At 40.0% G+C, this 20,313-nt stretch overlaps 1 protein-coding gene across 1 annotated transcript in view; it reads right to left on the bottom strand.

The window, feature by feature from the left end:
• Positions 1-3,860: 3,860 nt before the first annotated feature.
• Apolpp (retinoid- and fatty-acid binding glycoprotein apolipophorin) overlaps positions 3,861-20,313 on the bottom strand; it is a 35,717-nt gene continuing 19,264 nt past the window's right edge. The window contains exons 5-26 of the mRNA XM_076323822.1: positions 15,482-20,029; positions 14,921-15,400; positions 14,653-14,839; positions 14,375-14,585; positions 13,921-14,213; positions 13,544-13,738; positions 13,220-13,446; positions 12,638-13,127; positions 12,382-12,566; positions 12,086-12,306; positions 11,380-11,947; positions 10,928-11,175; positions 10,376-10,619; positions 10,052-10,288; positions 8,978-9,111; positions 8,683-8,840; positions 8,055-8,238; positions 7,821-7,959; positions 7,064-7,252; positions 6,113-6,358; positions 5,443-5,649; positions 3,861-4,531 (exon numbers count right to left, since the gene is read on the bottom strand). Coding sequence (XP_076179937.1) covers positions 4,502-4,531; positions 5,443-5,649; positions 6,113-6,358; positions 7,064-7,252; positions 7,821-7,959; positions 8,055-8,238; positions 8,683-8,840; positions 8,978-9,111; positions 10,052-10,288; positions 10,376-10,619; positions 10,928-11,175; positions 11,380-11,947; positions 12,086-12,306; positions 12,382-12,566; positions 12,638-13,127; positions 13,220-13,446; positions 13,544-13,738; positions 13,921-14,213; positions 14,375-14,585; positions 14,653-14,839; positions 14,921-15,400; positions 15,482-20,029 — 9,621 coding nt within the window. The 3' untranslated portion in view covers positions 3,861-4,501. The remainder of the gene's footprint in view (positions 4,532-5,442; positions 5,650-6,112; positions 6,359-7,063; positions 7,253-7,820; positions 7,960-8,054; positions 8,239-8,682; positions 8,841-8,977; positions 9,112-10,051; positions 10,289-10,375; positions 10,620-10,927; positions 11,176-11,379; positions 11,948-12,085; positions 12,307-12,381; positions 12,567-12,637; positions 13,128-13,219; positions 13,447-13,543; positions 13,739-13,920; positions 14,214-14,374; positions 14,586-14,652; positions 14,840-14,920; positions 15,401-15,481; positions 20,030-20,313) is intronic.

Here is a 20,313-nt window from a genome sequence, read left to right as displayed (position 1 = left end):
GATAGGAACAAAAAAAGAACACTCGACTCTACATCATCTCATCCTAGTTCTACTCGAAGAGAATAAAGTTTCTTGCAATTTTGTGAACTAAGAGCCTCATATGGTGCGCGCGTCGTGTTGTAAACGACACGGTTGGCTTTAAAAGGTACATTTCAATTTACGTAACTTGCGTCATAGTCCATCGAGAAAGCGTCGAAGACATCGCCAACAGTAGAACTAATCGCGCAGGCAAAAACGGGAGTCGCCACTAAGAAAGGGAAAGAATTTGACAGCGAGCAAGAAACGAAGTGTCAGCAGGAAGCTTGTCAGCGAAATTTAGATCGGCACCGTTAACGCTATTACGTTGAGCCAACCTTTTTGCTGGAATGGGATACCCGATGGAATTCAAATATCGCTTTTTGATTTCTTCAACACCGAGTTTCCGCGATTTTATTAAAATTGGTCTTCGTGGCAGTTTCATTAAAATCCAGTTTCTTCATTCGCACGCTGAGTTTAATATCGGCTGTGGGAAAGTTTTTATTAAATTGGCGTCGTGGAGTTCTGCCTTGAACTTTCTTTACCTTTGCGAACTTGACGCAATCTGGCTAAAGTTTAAATATCTTGATGCCTGATCGAGTGCGATAAAATTTTGTGAAATTATCTAGGGTTTGTTGAAGTAATAAACGTACACGAAGGCGACAGTGGTCGTAAATTTATCGTCATTGGTAAAAGGGTGTTGTTATAGCGATGTTGAATACTAATTCCACGAAAGGAACCAGGAATAAATGCCTACGAAATATCGCGTTTACCGCAGTGATTCTATAAAACTATAGAATACCATATTTAATACACTCGATTTGCAGTGGGCATACAGTATGCAGTATTTACAATGTATTAAATAATAAATTTGTTTACTATGACTATTACAAATCACGTGTACTTATATTCAGTAAGCGTACACGTCAACTTTGTCACGTTTAATACTTAATTTCCTATCTATACATTTATTTTCCATCGAATAACAAACTGTTCGATTTGCTTTTACTTCGAAGTAACTGTATTTTCTATACTTTCTAGGTTAATCGGTAACCATTTTTTAAAAAGTTGCGCATACTTTCAAATAGATTGTACACTGTGGAGGAGAGATGCATCATGCCTAGCTTTAAATTCACGAAAAAGCTCTGAGGAATTATTTTTTCTCGAAGATATTTTACTGTGTCGACAGGACAGCACAGAGTCTGAACAAAATCAATTGACCGCTCAAGGTCATCAGCGAGGAATATCCTCACCATGTCACTTGGATACTTTCACTCCTTTTTCCACTAAAAGTAAAACTTGTGCAATTTACCATAGTAAAGGTAATATTCAGTTATTGAGTTTAATTCTCTTATATTTTCCAATCATTTTTCAATCATTTTTTACTATATTTTGACCCGATTACATTACTATAACACATTTAGTTACAAATGGCTAAAGAACCATTGTGTAAAGTATCCTGAACGATCTTTTCAGCAACCTGATAGAAGTTTTGTGATAATCTGAGTATTGGTGGCAGTAACTAAACATGGCTGAAGGTGTGAGTCCACATCTATTATTGAAGTCATCGACATGTGCGAAGCATGCAGTCTGCACGAGATACGGAGGTGGTCGTCAAAGGGTTAAGTAGTCTCGCATCAGCTAAGTAGGTCAGTCAAGTAGATTTGTCTGCTACAGATTATATAATACTTGTCGAGTGATTCAATTTCCTGGAGGTTCGTCTAGAAATTTCTATGTAGCAACGTATTTTCACAATTATGACGGTTTTGCAATCTTACCGGTTGTTGTATTTTTTTCAACCTTCAGGGTTATTTAGGAAATAAACATCACGCGCATAAATTATTACACATGGTTGCAAAAATGCATAAATCTTTTTGTACATAAAAATACGATTGGGAACAGTGCTTCCGAGAAAAAGATAATTGCAATTTCAATAATGGTATGCGACTAACGTAAGGAAATTAAATTTATGATCGACATCGAATAATTATCTTTAAAATTAGTTAATTAGTGAAAGAAGTTACATAATTCTAAATTTATAAGATTATAATCTGCGTAATGTATAAAAAAAACAAAAGCGTAATGGGTTTTTATCAAATTATTACACAATTATTAAGAAGTCATTGCTACAGTTTAGTATGCCGATTCGTTGTTAGAAAATTTTTGGTATAAAAACAGGATACGGATGAAGAAAATCGCAACGAAGAAATGCAAATAATTTGATTTACTATGGACGACCGAACGTAAGGTTTCCTGCGTTCAATTACCCAGGGAAGTTGAGATCCAATTGTCAATTTTTATTTTTACGTTCAGTGATAACATTTATCGCACGGTCACCCAGTATACGTTCATCTATTGTTGTGTCTCCTGTAACATAAGTTTCTCCACTGTATGAGTACTTCCAGCCTTAAGTGAAAAAACTAATTTTTGCTATATTGTGTAAACTGTACGGTTTTAAATATTGAGAATGTTCTCGTATACTCTTAAAGCACAACATTGAAATTAAAAATAAGAAACGCAATTTTCGAATATTATTCGAAGGTCGATATGTATTAAATATTCGATAATTATCAATTGGCAATTTCTATGAGTAAAATTGGTAGATTCAGAAAGAAAATACACGCATAAAATATGTAAATATTACAGTAGATTAAGTAATTGGTAACTAATTTCTTTAACTTAAAGAACACATACATATCTTATAGTTTCGAATGTTCTTATAATAAACAAATGTTGTTTCTCCTCGGTAAGAGAGCAATTTGCAAATAATTAAGGCAAATATTTTAAAAAATAAGCGAAGTACTCGGTGGATGCTCGTTATCCGATGAATCTCTCTCTCTCTCTTGTTAACCTGGCAAGGAATTTTGATCTCAGATACTGATACACATCGGTGGCAATTGTAAATGCATGCAAGCTTCACTAACGTGGCCAACGTAACGTTAACGTAACATTAATGTCACCATAACAGGGAACGATTAGAGAAGTACAGAATTACATAAATAAATATGGTTAAAAAAGCATTGCGAAGCCTCCCTTGCGCGTTGACATCGTACTTGACGAAATTTGCAAGAAGATTTTTCAAGCAAGAAGTATTACAATTCTGCGAACGAAGTATTGTACACGAAAGGCGTGACGGTAATTGTACATTTCTCGGGAAAGAGGAGTTGCATTTAGCAGATAAAATCAATGATAAACGACACGTCGTTTCGCTCGACAAATTTCACTGAAACGTGAACCACAGTGTTTTTTCTAACCCTGGATTTATAAATATTCGCCCTTGAAATTCTATTTTGTTCATCCCGAATTGATTAACGCCCTTTCGGCAATTCTTCTCGATTGCGTTTCAATTTTTTATAGCGAAATAAGATACTTTTATTAAATATTAAAAGTCATTATCTTTAACGTTAACTTCAACAATGACCGTGTTAACAATAACTTCAACAAACATACACAGTTGTAGGAGTATCGAAGGTATAAAGTGTAATAATTTCAGAAGGAATATACAGGATTAGTTGAAGGTTAAATCGAACTTATTCGTTTATAAAAATTTCACGAGGTTATATAATTACTTTTTTTGCACGAAAAATTACGGGGATCAGACAATCGAGTAGTATTTTTCTCGAGGAAGATTCAGAAATCCATAAAACCAATCTACAAATATAAAATACAAAACATAAAACAATTTAAATTAGGTTCTGTAGAATTTTTGATAAATCCTCGAATTCAAAGTAGCGGAACAATTATTATTTTTTTCTTCTAATGGCTCGGAGCCATTTCTTGTTACGTTGATTCAATTCAGAATCAATCTGAAGGAGTGGGAACGTGAATAATAAAGTGTTCCATGGTACATGTAAGAACAATGTACGTATATTTCTTCACAAAATCATAGCATTACAGCACGTAAAATCGTCATGCGTATCGGCGATGAAAATGGTACGGGTGGTCGGTATTGAATTCAGATTAGTTCGAGCTGTGCAGCATCGGTATCTTAATTCAATAAAAGTAAGCCGTACAAATTGTACCGTAAATCGAATCGATGTCCCGTATTATGCGAACGGGCGGAGTAAGGTGGGAGGAGGGGTGAGGGGAGGAGGTACGCTCCCTTATAACGTTTATCGCCACGCATTTAACGTTTAATTAATACCGGCGATCGACTCAAGGGTAACAACTTAATCTAAGTCGCGACAAGTTCACCTGGCGCGTTGAATAATCACGTTTACTCACCGTTGTCTCGCGCAAAATAAAAAAAAGGAGGGACAATCGTGTGTATATTCTGCGGGGAATTTCGACGTGTCGAAGGTAACGCGGATCGTTCATTCGTTGTTGCACGTTTCGTAACTGAGGTCGCCCGTCCTTGAGAATTCAAACGACTTTGATGCTTACAAGTATCAAAATACGTCTGCCTTATTGTAACAAAGAACAAAATACATTACACCTAAATTAATTAGTAATGATAGTCCGCGCGACGCAGCTGCCCCCCCACTCTTTAACCTTTCACTCCTCCCTTGGTGTGTCTCTGGAATAGAGAAAATGTTGATTAGGATACGCCGATACTGTAGATAGTATAATTAGTTTGAATATTGAATTGACATTTAGAAGACGTTTCAGTATAAAGTAGTGCTGTGCGATGTAAAAATGTTTGGTTAATTGTCGTAGTGTCTCGTTTTCTCGTCTCGTTGTATTTACAAGGAACATTGCTCAATGGACAATAATCCGATTTTTGTAACGTCACATTTGTACATCTTTTTATCGGCCGATATTCATGTTTAGGGGATAAAAACTGTCCTTAAAATTGTGGACGAAATATCTATCCACTGAAACATTTGAAAAACTAATTTTCAAGTAACTTATTCGTTTATAAAAATGATAGGAGGTTGTATAATTACTTTTTTTACACAAAAAATTACGAGAACCAGATGATCGAGTAGTATTTTTTTCGAGGAGGATTTAGTAATCCGAAACCAAAAAGGAGCAATTGATAGGAAGGAGCATTTCTTGATAAGAAATTCAAAACCAAAGGGAGATAAAAAAAAATGTCGAACGAGGACAAAGTTTGAGCCTTTATGAACAATTACAACGTTTATACGATAAGTGCAATAAGTCATGGATGGCGTCATTGCGGTCAATTAGATTGTTTTTTCTTTTATAAAAATTGAATGGCTGAAACGACGCCGACTATGACTTGACATTTCTAATCAGGCAATTGCTCGACTAAAGTTAAACTTTTGTCCTTGTTTAATCCCCATTGATTTGTCGCGCAATGTTATTTGTAAAAAAAATGGGGACTTTGATAATTCGCAACTGTGATATACTAAATTCTAAATTTCCGAGATGGATGTATATTATTTTCTTTTTCGTAAGAACTGGTTAACCGAATGAATCCGTTTTCGACAGCAAAAATGATATGGTAAGATTTGATTTCCTTACCACGAGTGGTTCCTTTTCTCTGCGATCAACAATTTTGCACTGAGAACGTCCGGCAATACCAAACTGGAAGTCGCACGAGCAATCTTTCTCAAGTACTAAATTAGCAAGGCCATCGGCGATTCTCCTTGCTGCTACTTGGATGAATTGTTTCTTTTGATTCGGCTTGGCATTTAGGAAGTTGTCTAAACTGAACGTCGCTCCGCTAGACTGTAACATGTTCAGGCGATGCTTGATTAATCCGGTATGTGGACTTGTGGATCCACGTATGGATCCATGTACACTTGTAAGAATTTCTTCGTTCGAACTTTATTTCATTTTCCAAGTATGAAAAGAACTGTCGACAAAATTGAGTCCAATAGATGAATACAGCTCATGATTTGACCACTGGCCAATTTCTGTGCAATCATCGATTATTTGAAACAATTGTTACCAATGATTTTCTTTACTTGAGCGGGTCAACTATGGAGGTGTGGACAAATAAGACTTTTAGAATAACAAAGTGGAGATTACAATAATACTTGGAACTGTTTAATTTTGATGTTCAGGTAGAGACAGTGATGGTCATCTGCAGAATAAGTTGACAGTTTCCAAGGTATTACACCAATGAGAAAATTCTTAAGAGCTCGAGACGATTCGTAATAACAGATAAAAATCATTTTTAAATACTTACGGAAAGCGCAAAGTCAGCGCAGACGTCAGTGGTCGTGGCGACGAGATTGCTCTTCATGTCGTTGCATCCGCTGAGAGGCTTCTTTTTACTGTCAGCGAACGTGTACACGTTGTCTTGGTCGTAACCAACGATATTCTTCTGTGGCTTGCCGGATACCAGGAGCTCGTTAGGGAAGGACATGTGGTAATATGTGAGCCCGAGATCTCGATAAGTTTTTTGTCCCAACAGAAGCTTTATTTGTTGCAGCTGAAAGGGTAAAAATCTCTTGGGACACGTTCAAACACCAATTGCTAAATTTTTTCCAAGAGAGAAAGAGTGATTCGAAAGTAAACTTGACAATACAGAATTTATTTTTGGTTGTGCTTCAAATTACGAAAATAAAAAATTTGAAAAAGTAGAAATAACTTACACACTTTTTGATTGAAACATCAAGTACCTGTTTCTGATGAAAACCTCAAAGACTGAATATGCAACAATAACAGAGGCAGAAAAATAATTCTGGACGCAAGAATATTTCAAGAGGAGAGTTTTTCATTGTGATTAATTTTTTGAAACAATTTAACCATTATTTCAACATTGCCTCAAGGGGGAACAATCATAAAAGTATTACTAAATAAAACGTACTTGTGCTTTTTAACCGAAGATTAAATTAAAAATTACCGATGTTACCTGTATTCTATAGTATCTTAATCGATATAGTACTCGTTTATTCAAATAAGATGAGTAATAAATACTGGTAAAATGCATGGTTCCGAGTGACTTTCGCTAATTCGGACAAAACTGAAATGTTGTTAAATGTTTTGTACAATTTTAATAGGAAGTAACTGTTGAATCACTTCATTGACTCTTTGGTTTACAACCTTTTCGTTATTAGAGGCTCAATGGGCATTAATGCACTGTTGCATTCTGGGAGATTATTTTTCCATTAATTTGATGAAAAATTGTGCTTACAGAAAGAAGAAGCGGGCTCTTCTCGCAAGGGTTGGCGAGAACACCAATCACAGCTGTCGCTGCACCAGGTCTGAAAGGATATCGGATAGCTTCCTCGTAAGCATCGTTCAGCTTAATGGTGCCTAGTTCTACGTCCAATCTTTGGCGCAGGTAGGATAGTTTCTTCTCCGTATTGCCTGTTGTTGCTTCCTGGAAACGATCATTCACTCATTGAACGCGCACAAATGTCGATCAACATGACGCAAAAACCCGTAATAATTTACTTAAGCCATGCTAACGAATGCAGTGACGTTCAATTGTTCACGCAATCGGGAAGAAATTGAAAAATTTCCAGAAAGACAAACACGTGAAACGCAGTTAACCTTGACAACAGGATAAATATTCACGAATCGATTGTTCTAATGTTATTAACGAATTCTGTTCTTGGTGAGGATTTGCACGATCATTCGTAGGGAAAACAAACTCGATGATATGTTTAGAAAATTGTGTATTACGTCAAGAAGAAGAAAGACCGTTAAGGATAATGATTCAGCCGCGTTATCGTAAAAGGAATCGCGTAAATACACGTGTTACATTGGTAATGTGTTACAGGTATGTTAATGGGACTAACGATTAGCGATAGGTGAAAACATTGCACGAACATGTCCTTAGTGGCTTCAGGTTATAATCGAAAGTGTAACTGAATTTTTAATTGTTCTTTAAGAGAGTGTAACTTTCTTAAGGAAATCTCCGAGGCATATGCAAGGAATAAACTTACCTCAAAAGTGACGGTCGGTTTCTTTTCGTGGAACTTCATAGTCTTCACCTCGCCATTGATGTTAGTGTTGCCATTCAGCGTGTAGTGCTGTGGCCACTTCATTTTCTCGCTGAATCCAATTAGACCAATGTGCACGTCCCTACCAGATCGATATTGAATGTTTGGTGAAATTTGTTACAATTTCGTGAGACTGTAGGTTTGTGCACCGACTTTAAAATACATCGAGGTACTTACGTCATTTCATGGTGCTTCAGTTCATCTCTGAGCTCGGACATCAAGGGTGTAACCATCTCCTTGAAGATCTTCTCGTTGGGAGTCTCTTGTTCAACCACGAAGATAATATCAGCCTCTTTCTTGGGTACTTTGACGCTGAAGCTGTCACCAATGTCGACTGTGTTTGCACCTGAGATGCACTTCGCTACAATTGGACAACAGGATTTACAATTAGTACTGTTCGGTGTCTAATTTGATAAATCTATAGTCTCTGGAATATTTTAGTCAGAGAGTCAAGTTGAAGATACAAACGAACGAAATTTCTAAAGAATATGGTCAAATCGTTCGACCAATATTAAAAATAGGTATCAATTGAAACAGTTAATTTATATTTGTCCTTAATCCTAGTCTAATTGGTAATTTCTATAGTCGAAATAAAATCAATTGATTACTCAAGGCCATCGAGGAGTTATCCTAACCATACTGTTTGCTTACCCCCACTTCTGCCTCTTATTAGCAGTCGACGTAATTTACATTGGAGAATGTGGCCTTGAACATTCGATTGAGTTCGATCTCTTCCAGAGGGACACGATCTGATCTAACTCAGATCTTGATTTTCATTTCACGTACGATTAGAAGTGTAACTTACAGCAAGATGGTGGTACATGAGTACTCTTAATGCCAGCCGAGTAACAAGTATAATGGTAAGCTGTTGCGATTAAGCAAGCTCCATCCTCTGTGTTGGCTGCAACTGCGTGGTCACAGGCATCGCGATACTGAGTTGGGTTGACATAATTGAAGCAAGATCTGTAATTTTATCAGGACAGTTCTCAGCCTTTGTACAGAGAATGATGTTTCGTGCTTTCTTCTATTGAACATTGTTTCTTCTCTTTTTAAGAGAGGCTACTTGAAAAATAACGATCTTCAAGATAACAACAACTTACCCGAGTGGCGTAGCCTGGCCAGAAAAGTACTTTGTACAGACTGGTGCACGATCTTTGTGTTCAACAGCAGTTGCAGCTGCACAGTTGCCTTTCAGTTTGTACGCATTTCCGAACTCTGTTGCACTCTCAGTGATCTGAAGAACATCAACGACTGTAACGTCTACTCTCATGAATTTATTGATCCAAGTTCGACACTTTAAACTCTAATTCATCAAAGAGTCATCTGTCGCTAAATTTGGATCTCTACAATTCGATTGTACCCTCAAAAATGTATTTTACAATGTATTCCAAACGATCAACTTGAAAAATATGTCCCTTATGGGGTCTGTCTATTTCCGAGATAAAAGAAACATTGATTTTTTCCTCAACGTGCTGTCATTTTTTCAATATTTTCTTTTCACTGTTTTCTTTCGTGCAAACAACACATTTATGTAGAATTAAAATCTTTTTGACATTTTTATTTGGAATGAACGGAAAATCAATCGTTCGTGTTTGAAGAAATTTCTGCAGCTTGGTGAAATATAAATAAATATATAAATAAAGTTTGAAACCAATATATCCAACAGTTTTCTCGAAAAGAAATATAAAGTATTAGTCAATATTTAGCTCAGTAAATGAGGAACATTGTCTCTTAAGAAAGAACAATACCTTTCTGATTTATGAAATTGAAATTTTTGTTTGCATTTTCTTAAAATTGATCATTCTAATACTCCCGAAGATAGAAAACTTAACTTTTCTTTGTAAAATTTCAATTTTGTCTCAAAAAGTTTTCCAGTCCTAAATAAATCTAAGTTTCTAAGAATTCTAATTTTATTCAGTTCTGACTATAAACACAAAAGAAAACCACCCCATCGTGTGATTAGAAAAGGCCATATAGTCAGAAACGAATCTCTAAATATAAGCATCGTTTTTATTCCAAAAGATGGTGTCCCCCCTTAAAGATGGAAATATAGTATTTTGCAGCATGCGCGTGAGCTACGTTCTTCTCGTCCTGTGCATGACGTTTTATCAAAGCTGGCTTGTCGTAAGAGTACAGAAATGTCACAGAGAATTTACGACACAGAAGGTACATACCTTTCCAGACGGCAAAGTATAGTCATCGTATGGCTCGTTGTTACCGTCACCGAACAGGCCACGCAACTTGCCCATGTAGAACCCGGAAACGTGAACGGAGCAGATCATGGGCGCATTCTTCGAGCACGTGACACGTACACCGTAATCGGACTTGACGTTAGTGAAAAGTTGATACAAGTAGGCGTGGAGGTTCTTCGTGTTGGCTGGGAAATCGGCCGGTTTATTATGGACCAGAATCTAAAAGCACGATCAGCGAAGGAACAATTACGTCTCGTGGTGTCAATTGATGCACCAGTGGATGCCAACAAACGGGAGTATACTCACGTTTCCATTATTTTTAAGCGTGATGTTATCTTTGGGCTCGGTGATTGTGACGCTGATCAGAGCGCCGTTATTGAAGTTTGCTACCACAGAAAAGTTACCGTCCTGCATGTCCTGCGCCAGGATGTAGGTGCAGGTACCTGGCAGAGTCATATGACGTCCATCGAACGTGAAGAAATGTCCTCCGTCGGTGACGACTGCCGATTTGCTGAACGGTGGTACAATATCGCTCAGGTAGAGGGTCGGTCTGGACAGAGATAAAAAATCCTGATACTTTTTTTGAAGATTTGATTCAACTTTTACCGTAGACACAACAGAGGGTATACGAGACACTTTCCAAGAGGTAACGAATTAAACGAGGACTTTACAAAGAGGTAAAGGTGTATTTACATTGCTTTGTACGGTGGACGGAATTGGCACAGAGATGCAATTTGCATTTATCGTTTGTATTCATATCGACAGGGAAATACTGAATTTCGTTTCGTCACGTCCAGGGACAACACAAAGGGAGATTCGAGTTCGGTTTAGAGGATTTAATTTACTCGAATTGTTTACCTGTAGGTGTAGTACAAGTCCAAAGGTGTGGCTAGTTCTCCTTTGCGCAACAGGTTCAAAACAGAAATTCTGAGAGAAGAAATGCCTGGAAGTTTAGACAAAATGCTAAAATCAATGTACGACGGGACTTGGATGAAGTCCAGTAGGTTCTCCCAGTGAATTGTCTGTTTCTGAAGAAGGCTGACGATGGATTGAATCGCGGATACTGCGTGCGAATACATCTTTTTAATTTCAACCTCCTCATTGATCTGCAAGAAGGAATGGTAGATCCTATGTTAGCGTACCTTCGATGCAAGTGGATTCTAAAGAAGTATTTATATTTTTTGTATTAAATTTAATACCCAAGGAAGATTGAAAACTAACGATATTGGTAACATTGTGCACCCGCTGAACAGAATAAGAATGTCTCGGAAGAAGATCGGTAATGATATTACTATACATCTGAAAAGTACCTTTTCGTGTTTGGCGTGCCGGACAATGTACTGGCAGGTGAAATTCAGGTACTGACGAAGCTCTTCGGTGGGTAGGACATTCTGCACCGCGTTGCAGAGTTCCTCGATGGGACCCACAATGGTCTCTGACACTTGGAACTGGCCCGTGAATTGCTCGATCTTTTCCTTCAAGACCTGCGGCACCTTCAGTTGGTCCACCAGTAGCTTGTTGAATTCTTCGACACTGCGTTTGATGTGTTTCAACATATTCGAGAGTACCGACGCGATGTCTTGAGTCACATCAGAAATAACATTCATGAAATCCTGTAGTTCCTTTTGGTGCTTGTTTATCATGTTCAGGGCTGCATTGAGGAAAGTGTTCGCTAGATTTATCATGGCGTCGAGGATTTCCACGAGTTCGTGGAATATCTTATCGTAGGACTCCTTCAGCCGAGTACAAATATCTTTCATGTCCGTCTTCAAGGTAAGCAGAATCTCGTTGACCTGCTTCTGCAGTTTCTCCAAACCCTCCGCGATTTCTTTCATAGCTTGTATAACAGCTTTGATGACCGTACCTAAATATTTGTTTCTTGGAAAGGAAAAATAAAAGTTTGAGCTTATCGCAGTCAACTATCAGCCCACACGAATGTTAGACCACTTTAATCATCTTTCGAATAATTTCTTTCTTTCAGTTCTAGCATGCGTTTCTATTATTGGGTTTACTTACAAAGTAGCTTGGATTTCTTTAACAGTTTTATCATCACTAATCTCCACTTTCAATTTGTTCAGTTCTGCTTGGTAATAATCTAAAAGTGGTTTCATGTTCGGTAACGTTTTCTTTAGTTGTTCTAAAAGGTCTTTGAATTCCACTTGCACTTCATCCATCACATATTCTTGAACATCCTTTAGTTTCTTCACAAGTTCGATATTTTTATTTTTAACGTCATCCTGAAATATTTCAAGTCAGCGTATAATAATGTCCATTGGTAGATTGTTTTCGTATTAATTGATAACGCCACTTACGAGAGCTTTAGCTACGTTTTCTTCGTTGTAACCAAACTCGGGTTTCAGGAATTGCTTTTCGTCGAGATGGATCAAAACGTGGAACAGTTCTTGTTTTGCGCCATCTTGGTAGGTATCTGCACGGACCTCGGCCAACTGATTACGGTCAATTTTACCGTTGACGCTCAACTTGTTGTTAGGATTGTCTAAAACAAAATCAGCTTGAAAATATCAGAAAACTGGTATAGTTATTATAATATTCGAGAGGGTAGCTTACTCTTTGGGTATTTCAGGAACTTAAAACCATTCATGTCACTCTCGAAGGTGGTCATCTCAGGCGTTTCACCCAGCAGAGACAGCTCTCTCTGTACCTTTTTCAAGTCCTTTGAGAACTCCATCCGCAATTCATCCTTGATCAGTTCTTTGTCAGGCAACGTAGCCAACAGAGTGTAGTGATTTACATCCGCGGAAAGGTACACTCCTAGCGTCTTTAGTTTCTGGCGTACGTCGTTGTAGGTAAAGAAACTACTAAAGTTTAGTGCCTCATGGGAAACCATCAAGTGGGATTTAAGGTCCAGTTTTAATTGTTGGTTGTGACTGTTCAATGCAATCACACCGGTTATGTTGTTGCCATTTGGAAGTTTTTGCCGCTGAAGGTTAGCGAGAATCGTGATTTTCTGGGACTTCTTAGCGAAGACGTCGATGTTCAAGTTGAGGTCCAAGAGATGTTCGTCGCCATAGTGAAGTCTTCCTTTCATTATCATCTCCTTCAAAGGGGAAAATACGTTTTTAGCAAAGCGAAGTATTGATTTTTAGGTAAGTGCCCTTTGAAATCAATTGGGCACGTAAACTATCGTACTTTGGGTTGCTTTGGATAGATGAATTTTGTTTCTCCATTGAAAGACAAACTGTTCTGGTCGATATTGATGTCTCCACTAGTCGTCAAACTGGTCTTATCGGATGGTTTGTTTTTTCTGTCCAGATAAACAGATAAGTCCAGTTTGTATGCTCCGGTATTCTTAGTCTTGGGCAGATCGTATGTCAGAATGACAGCCATTTCACGGGAAGGTAGTGTGAGAATGGTGGCTGTAATCAAGATTTAAAGTGGTTGCAATGTATCAATCGATGTACGGATCGCGGTAACAACTCATTTTACTTTATTAAATCATTTTTCAAGTTGTACCTGCTTCCTTAGGATGAACATACACTTGGTAAGTGTACTCGGACTTGTCTTTTTTCGAGTGAAGATAAAGATTCGTGACGTGATCAAACGTGGTAGCGTTAATTACTGTACTGATCTTTAGTCCAAATTCAGCGGGTATGTTGAACGTATTCATAGCAACTTCCACCGTAATTTGGTGTTTTAGCATATTTGTCTCTGAAAGTGAAAGATTCATTGGAATGGTCTATAAAACACTAAAACTTTTATCATTCAATACAGAAGTGTATAACAAAATAACAGCATCTCGAGTGTCAATAGAATATAACAATATTTAAAATTGTAGTTTGTCGGTGTCTCAATAAACCATTAACTTTGCTTATGTTGAAGTAACCACTCACGTTCAGTATCAAGAATCGATTGAACTTCAAAGTGAGTGCAGTCCTTGGCTTGTTCACAGTAACTCTCGAAAACGTGGATTTCCTTGTTGGAGACTTTCAGTTCACCTACGATGGCGGAGGGTCCAAAATTAGCATTCAGGATCATAGCTACACCAACCTCTCCGTCCTTATCATGGGTCAGCTCTTGACGAGTGTATTTGAAGGAGGAACTTCGGGTGTTATTGTGGATTTTTACGCTTCCATTGCCTTCTACCACGATTTTTCCATCCTCGTCGCGCTTTTTGTAGTTCATGCTGGATAGACAGTACAATCTTAGTTCCCGAATGTTCAAAATGTTTTAGACAGTTAAAGAATAGAATTTTCACGCGAATGGTATGCTTTTAAAGAGTGAAAATACGAAGGTTTACTACACATTTTGGTCACACGAGAAAAGGTAAAAGTTACAATGTTATACCTTCCAGTTACGACGTTCTGGCCATCACGAGTTACGGTGATGATGATCCTCTTTCCTGTCTTTGCAGTTAGTTTGTTGGCAATTTCAATGTGAATATTACGGTACCTGCTGCTGTCGAAATTAGCATTGACCACAAAGTCGTCGATGCTGATTAGGTTAACGTGCGCGTCCAAAGCGACGAATATTGTGGGAATCGTAACATTCCATTCACCTGTAACATCAAATTAATACAGTTTTGTCTCCACAAGCTCGCTGAAAGTAATTTTGTCACGTTATACCTTTGTATTCTTTAGGACCAAGTTTCTGCACTTTGGATAAGATTTCAGTTTTTCCTGACGGGTAAGTGGCTTCTATATGGAGCAGACTGCTCGCGTCTTGTTGTTGAATTTCGCTCTTCAGAGTATATTTCACGTCATCAGCTAGAACGACCGTATTCGTTTCCCATCTATTTTCGTGCTTGTGTATCTAGAGAACGGAACGGAATAAAAATGTAGCGACCGTGGGCTCCCCTGTTCTTAACATATCTGGTAATTTTAGTCACATTACCTTATTAACAAATTGTACATCAATCTTGCGCAATTTTTCAAAATTCAAGTTATATTCAGCGTTAATATTGGCAACGGCTAGGTTCGGAAGGTCCTCGGTGTTGCACTGAAGCACCAATTTCATGTTGCTATAGTTGAGGTTCAGATCGACAGAAGCTGTGTTCTTCTCCTCCGCCAGAGTGTATTTGTATGTACCTTCCACAACTAATGGGGGATACTGTAGGACATTCAGGGTGAGTTTACCCGTTCTGCCGCTTTCTAGATCATTCGGTTCATTCGTTTTTAAGTTTGTCTCCATCTTGATCGTTTTATCGTCGTTGTACGTTATCTTCAAAGTGTGTTTACATTCCGAGCGACCCAGCAAGTTTTTGGACTCGAGTTTCATGTTGCGGAGTCTGTCGCTCGGTAATACTAAATCTAGAACTCCGTCCACCTCGTCAGGTTTGTCGGGGTCATTCTGAAGTACGAAATTCGTCTTGCCCTAAAAGCAAAAAAGAAAGATGAGCTTTTTCATTGATTTTGAACGAGCGTGTACTCGTCTTCGAGAGGATTAGTTTCTTACCTCCAGTGAAAGATTATCTCCCAAAGAGGACTTCACGGTGCCGGTTCCCTGTTTCTCACCTAGGTCCCAGCCAACATGAAGCTGAAACTTATTCGGAATCTTTGCTCCACTGAGTGTGACGTTATAGTTAGCCCGTTTTCTATCATTCTGTTTCAAGTTCTCTCCGTCCCATCCAATCTGTATGTCCTTTCCATCGAAAGAGACGTATTTTAGCTGAGAATTGATTTGGAAAGTGAGCAACTGTGGGTCGATATTCTTAGCATTGGTGGAGTACGTGATTTTCTGTGACTCTCCACCCTTCGTCACGCTGTCGGTAAATTCAGTGTCTAGTTGGATGTCGTATTTGTTGTCTTTCTTCACCGAGTTGCGTTGCAGTTTGTAAACGAGGTACCGTTTGTTCGGCAACGTTAAATCGACGTTCATCTCCAATTGGCCATCGGCAAAGGTACCTTTCAACGAACCCTTGCCGTTAAGCTCTACTTTGCAGTCGCGAACCTCTAAAACGTTCTTTGTATCTATCGATGTTTTCGTAATGTCGGAGATGGTGGATAGCTTAATCCGTTTGCTGGGATCTTTTTCTGCGTCGTATAAAATCTCGAAATTACCCACATGTTCCGATCCGGATATCGCCAGGTCACCGGTTGCTTTGATCTTGCGATTGATCTTCGGAACATCGATGTTCAAGGTCGCGGTTCCTTTGCCATTTTGATAGTTGTACTGACCGATGGCTGTCAGATACTTCTTTAGGTTAAGGTTCAGACTGCCGACCGGATTTGGAGAATTACGTATGTTCAATACGAATTCGATATACTTGACACTGTCGATTTTTATGAACATACGGGAATTGACCGATTGTTGGTCAGCCACTAAGCCAGTGTCCACCTTAACCTTCTTCCCGTCCAGATTCAAGTCTCCGTCCAATTGGATGTTCACTTTGTTCTTGCTCACGTTGTAAGTTAACGTTGCATCGGCGTCGTATTTACCACCCGGAGATAGTACCAGAGAGTTGGTGTATTTGCTTTCGTAGTCGGCCAGAACGGTACGTTTGGCCTTCAATTTGATGCTGTTATTCATCAGTTCAGTCTCTACCTCGATCTCGTAATCGCCTGGCTTCTTTATGTTCGTCTTGGCGGACAGTTCCGTGCCAAACTTGAACGTCTCGTATTTCATCTCAATGTCGCCGCTGATCGACTTGCGGGTAAGTTTGCCGTCCAACTTCAGCTCCAAATTCACAGCGGGATAAGTCAACTCGTTGGACGTGGACAGAAGGAAATTTTCGGGGACCAAATTGTAATTAACTTTTTGTTCCAATTGGAAACGATTCAGTTTGGAGTTTATGTCACTTCCGTGTGTGAAAACGAGCTTGTTCTCCAGCGAGGCGCCTACTTCCCTCTTGAATTCCCACTCTAGTTTGAACGCAATGTTAGGATCTACGGACGGTATGGCGGATACTGTCAACGCGTAGTTGTTGTCGGTCACCTTTCCATCCATCTTGAAAACTAGATTCTTATCCGTATAATCGATATTTGTGTCCACAGTGAGGGTGTTGGGTGTCCAGATGAAGAAACCGTCGACGACGAACAGCTTCTGACCATTGGTCCCAACTAGGGCAACTTTGTCGAATACAAATTTCTGACCACCATTCTCATCAGTAACGTCCACGGTGCCCTGCATGTTGAACTGCTGGCCCAGTTTCAATCCCGTCTTTGCGCTGGCTAGTTTCTCAGTGTGTTCTGGTACTTTATACTCCAACACGGGCGTGTACTTGTTACCACTGGCCAGCATGCCGATTCGACCATAGTATTCTATTTGATCGTGATTAGCCTTAATCGTTACGGTCCGTTCTTGAGGAGTATTCTTAAGTACAGCTTCAGCAGAGACCTTCTTGATCGGTGAATCGAAAGAGATCTTGGCGTACTTGTTGGGCTCGAGACCCGCTTCCGCGATCAAAGACACGCGTCTATTAGTCTTACTGTTAAGGGTGTCGAACAGGACCTCGAAGGTACGTTTCTTGGGGTCCTGAGTGTTAAGGTAGATCTTAAAGTAATAGCTGGAAACGTCGTCGTTTTCGACCACCACCGCCAATTTGGCTGGTCCACTCAGAGGAAACATGGGTTTCTTTTGAACAATGGCGAGGTCTTCGTAGGGATATGAGATCTCTCCGCAGACTTTCAAACCGAGAATAGTTGAGAACTGCTGGAAACAGTCTTTGTACTCCTTGCTTTTTCTGAAATTGGGAGCTACGTACTTATTTTCGTTTGGTCCCGTGCTGAGTAGAACTTCACTGCTCAAGCTAATTAATTCTTGCTTCTTCTTAGGGATTCCAATATTGACATCAATACCCTTACCGTCCAGCACATTGACGGATACATCGGTACTGGTGGCCGTGTGAAGTGTGCTGACGATTTTCATGCCGGATTCGGCACCCAAGCCTTGAACGATCATATTACCAACGACACTGATGGACACGCTGGGCTCAAGGGCAATTTTAATGGCTGCATTTTTTGGATTCTTCAAGATGGCCGGGATATCAAGTTTTGCATTGGTCTTTATCCGAACCGCGCTTGTCCCTGTTAAACCGAGAGTCAAAGCACTGCCAAGACTAGTCGGATAAACCAGTTCAGCTTCGAGGAACTGAAGATAATTTTCAAAGTCGTAGTTAAGATTCTTAATCATATCGAAACCTTTGTCGATGTTATCGAAAATCTGATCGATAACAGCCTCTGGATTCAGTTTGTTGCTATTGCCCTGGTAGCTTAAGAGGGCAAGTTCAACGCCGAACAGTTTCATAGAAAGATCAAGATCGAGATTCTCATCGACTTCGTTGTCTCTCAAGTGCACGTTCTTCGCGAATTTATCCAGATCTACTTGCTTGACTTCGCGCTTCCCGCGTATCGATTTCTCGTATCGATCCTCGATGTATTTACCGATTTTGTTAACAGTGCTCGTGTTAGTACCCATAATGTCCCCTAACTCGCTTTTCCAGACTTTTCCTTTTGGACCGAAATAGTGTTCAATCACTCTGTCCAGGTTCTCCACGCGGGCGGTCAGATCCAAGAAGTTGAAGCTACGACCAAAGAGCTCCACCGTTAGATTCAAATTGGTGGAACGTGGCACGAAACTATTCTGACTATAAATCACATTACTTTCAAGAGTGGATCCAAGACCAAGCGCGTTAGCACTGTAGGACAGTTCGTTGTTGAACGAGAACTTGCGGATATCTTCGGGAAATTTAGCGCGAGGCTTGATCAGTCCAAGGTGATTCTTAGCATCTTGCTTGTTAGGGTCAGTCGATGCTCTTAGATTTCTTAAATGACTTTGGATAAAGGAGCCAACTTGATTCACAGTCTCCTTACTCAATACCTCTTTGAGTTGCTCAGCGACGTGATGGCAAGGGCAAGCGACCAACGAGAGGTATGACTTGATCCTGACCTCACTGTCCTCCTCTCGATCGGCCAGAACCTTGAACAATATGTTCTTCCACTTTATGGAACACCTGGTGGGCAAGGCTTCAAGGGCAGCCACTCGTACACGGGTTCGGACATTCTTATCAGCGCCGATGTTTGCCAATTTCTGCAGAGTGGCGTCATCGAGGAACTGCGTATTGCCCAAAGCCTTCAAAGCAAATATCACTCGGTTCTCATCTTCTCTGGTCTTGGCCTTGCCGTTCCCTACTTTCTCACGGATCTTGTGCACTGCTACCTTCACCTCGGGTACATTTTCGCAAGGATGATCTTGACAGTACTTGCCGATCACGTGTCCAATACCAAGGTACGCCCGGAAATTTTGGGGCACATTAGGTTGGTCCAGAAGCGACGTCACGGCTACCACCGATGGTAGATTCACGTGACGCACTAAAGCAAGGCTGGTGTAGAAGAAAAGCGCCTGAACGCCGGTGACTTCCTTGTTTTTTATCAACTCTACCGCTACCTCGGCTGCCTCGCCACTTCCTGCGAGGCATACAGCATCCAGCAAGAGTTTCCGCTCATCCTTATGGCGAATCTTTTGATAGACCGAGAGGATGTCGTTCTTGGTAGAAAGTCTAACGACCTTTACCAAGTCCATGAAATTGCTCGCGGCTTCGGGTCTCACGCCATCGGTTACTTGGGCTTTGGCCGCTTTCAACGCGTTATTGATAGCGCTCACGGAGGATTTCAGGACAGGGTGAGGTGCTTCGAAGATCAGAGATTTGGGTTGTGATACGGCTGCAGTGGGACTATCGGACTTCTCGCTCTTTAGGGTCAAGGTAGTCTCCACGACCGTCTTCGCGCCAGAATTGCCGTTGCTGAACGGTCTCAGTTGGTAGGCCTCCGTGGTCATTGCCTTGTGTAGGATTCCGCGCTTGAAGCGTTGCTCGATCTCTTGATGAGATGCCAGAAGCGGCGCTGATTTGATACCCGCGGTTGTATCGATACTCGCGGAGATCAGACCTTGATTAACGTTTTCGCGGAACGCGCACTCGGCGAGGTTCCTGTTCTTGTGGACTATCAGCGAGTCACCTTCCTTGCGGAACGAGAAGTCGGTTGGGCACGCACCCATCACGTCAGTCTGCAAATACGATCCCGTCATTGGCGACGTTTTATCAACTTGTTCGGAGTGTCATTGGCGACGTTTTATCAGCTTGCTCGGAGTGTCATTTCGTTTTCCAAAATATAGAATGTATAATTTAATGAAATGTTTATACACTCTAAAAAAATCGTGTTTTATTTTCACCAAAAGAAAAAGAAATGAAATGACTTTCCGAGCAACCCAATACTTGCGAGGATGAAGAAGATTGAACGAGGAATGCCACTTAAGAAGTGATAAAGAATGGATAGTAGTCGTTTCTATCG

Source organism: Ptiloglossa arizonensis, chromosome 1 (genome assembly GCF_051014685.1).
Source record: "Ptiloglossa arizonensis isolate GNS036 chromosome 1, iyPtiAriz1_principal, whole genome shotgun sequence".
Taxonomy (NCBI): domain Eukaryota; kingdom Metazoa; phylum Arthropoda; class Insecta; order Hymenoptera; family Colletidae; genus Ptiloglossa; species Ptiloglossa arizonensis.
This window is presented reverse-complemented; position numbering and strand designations above follow the sequence as displayed.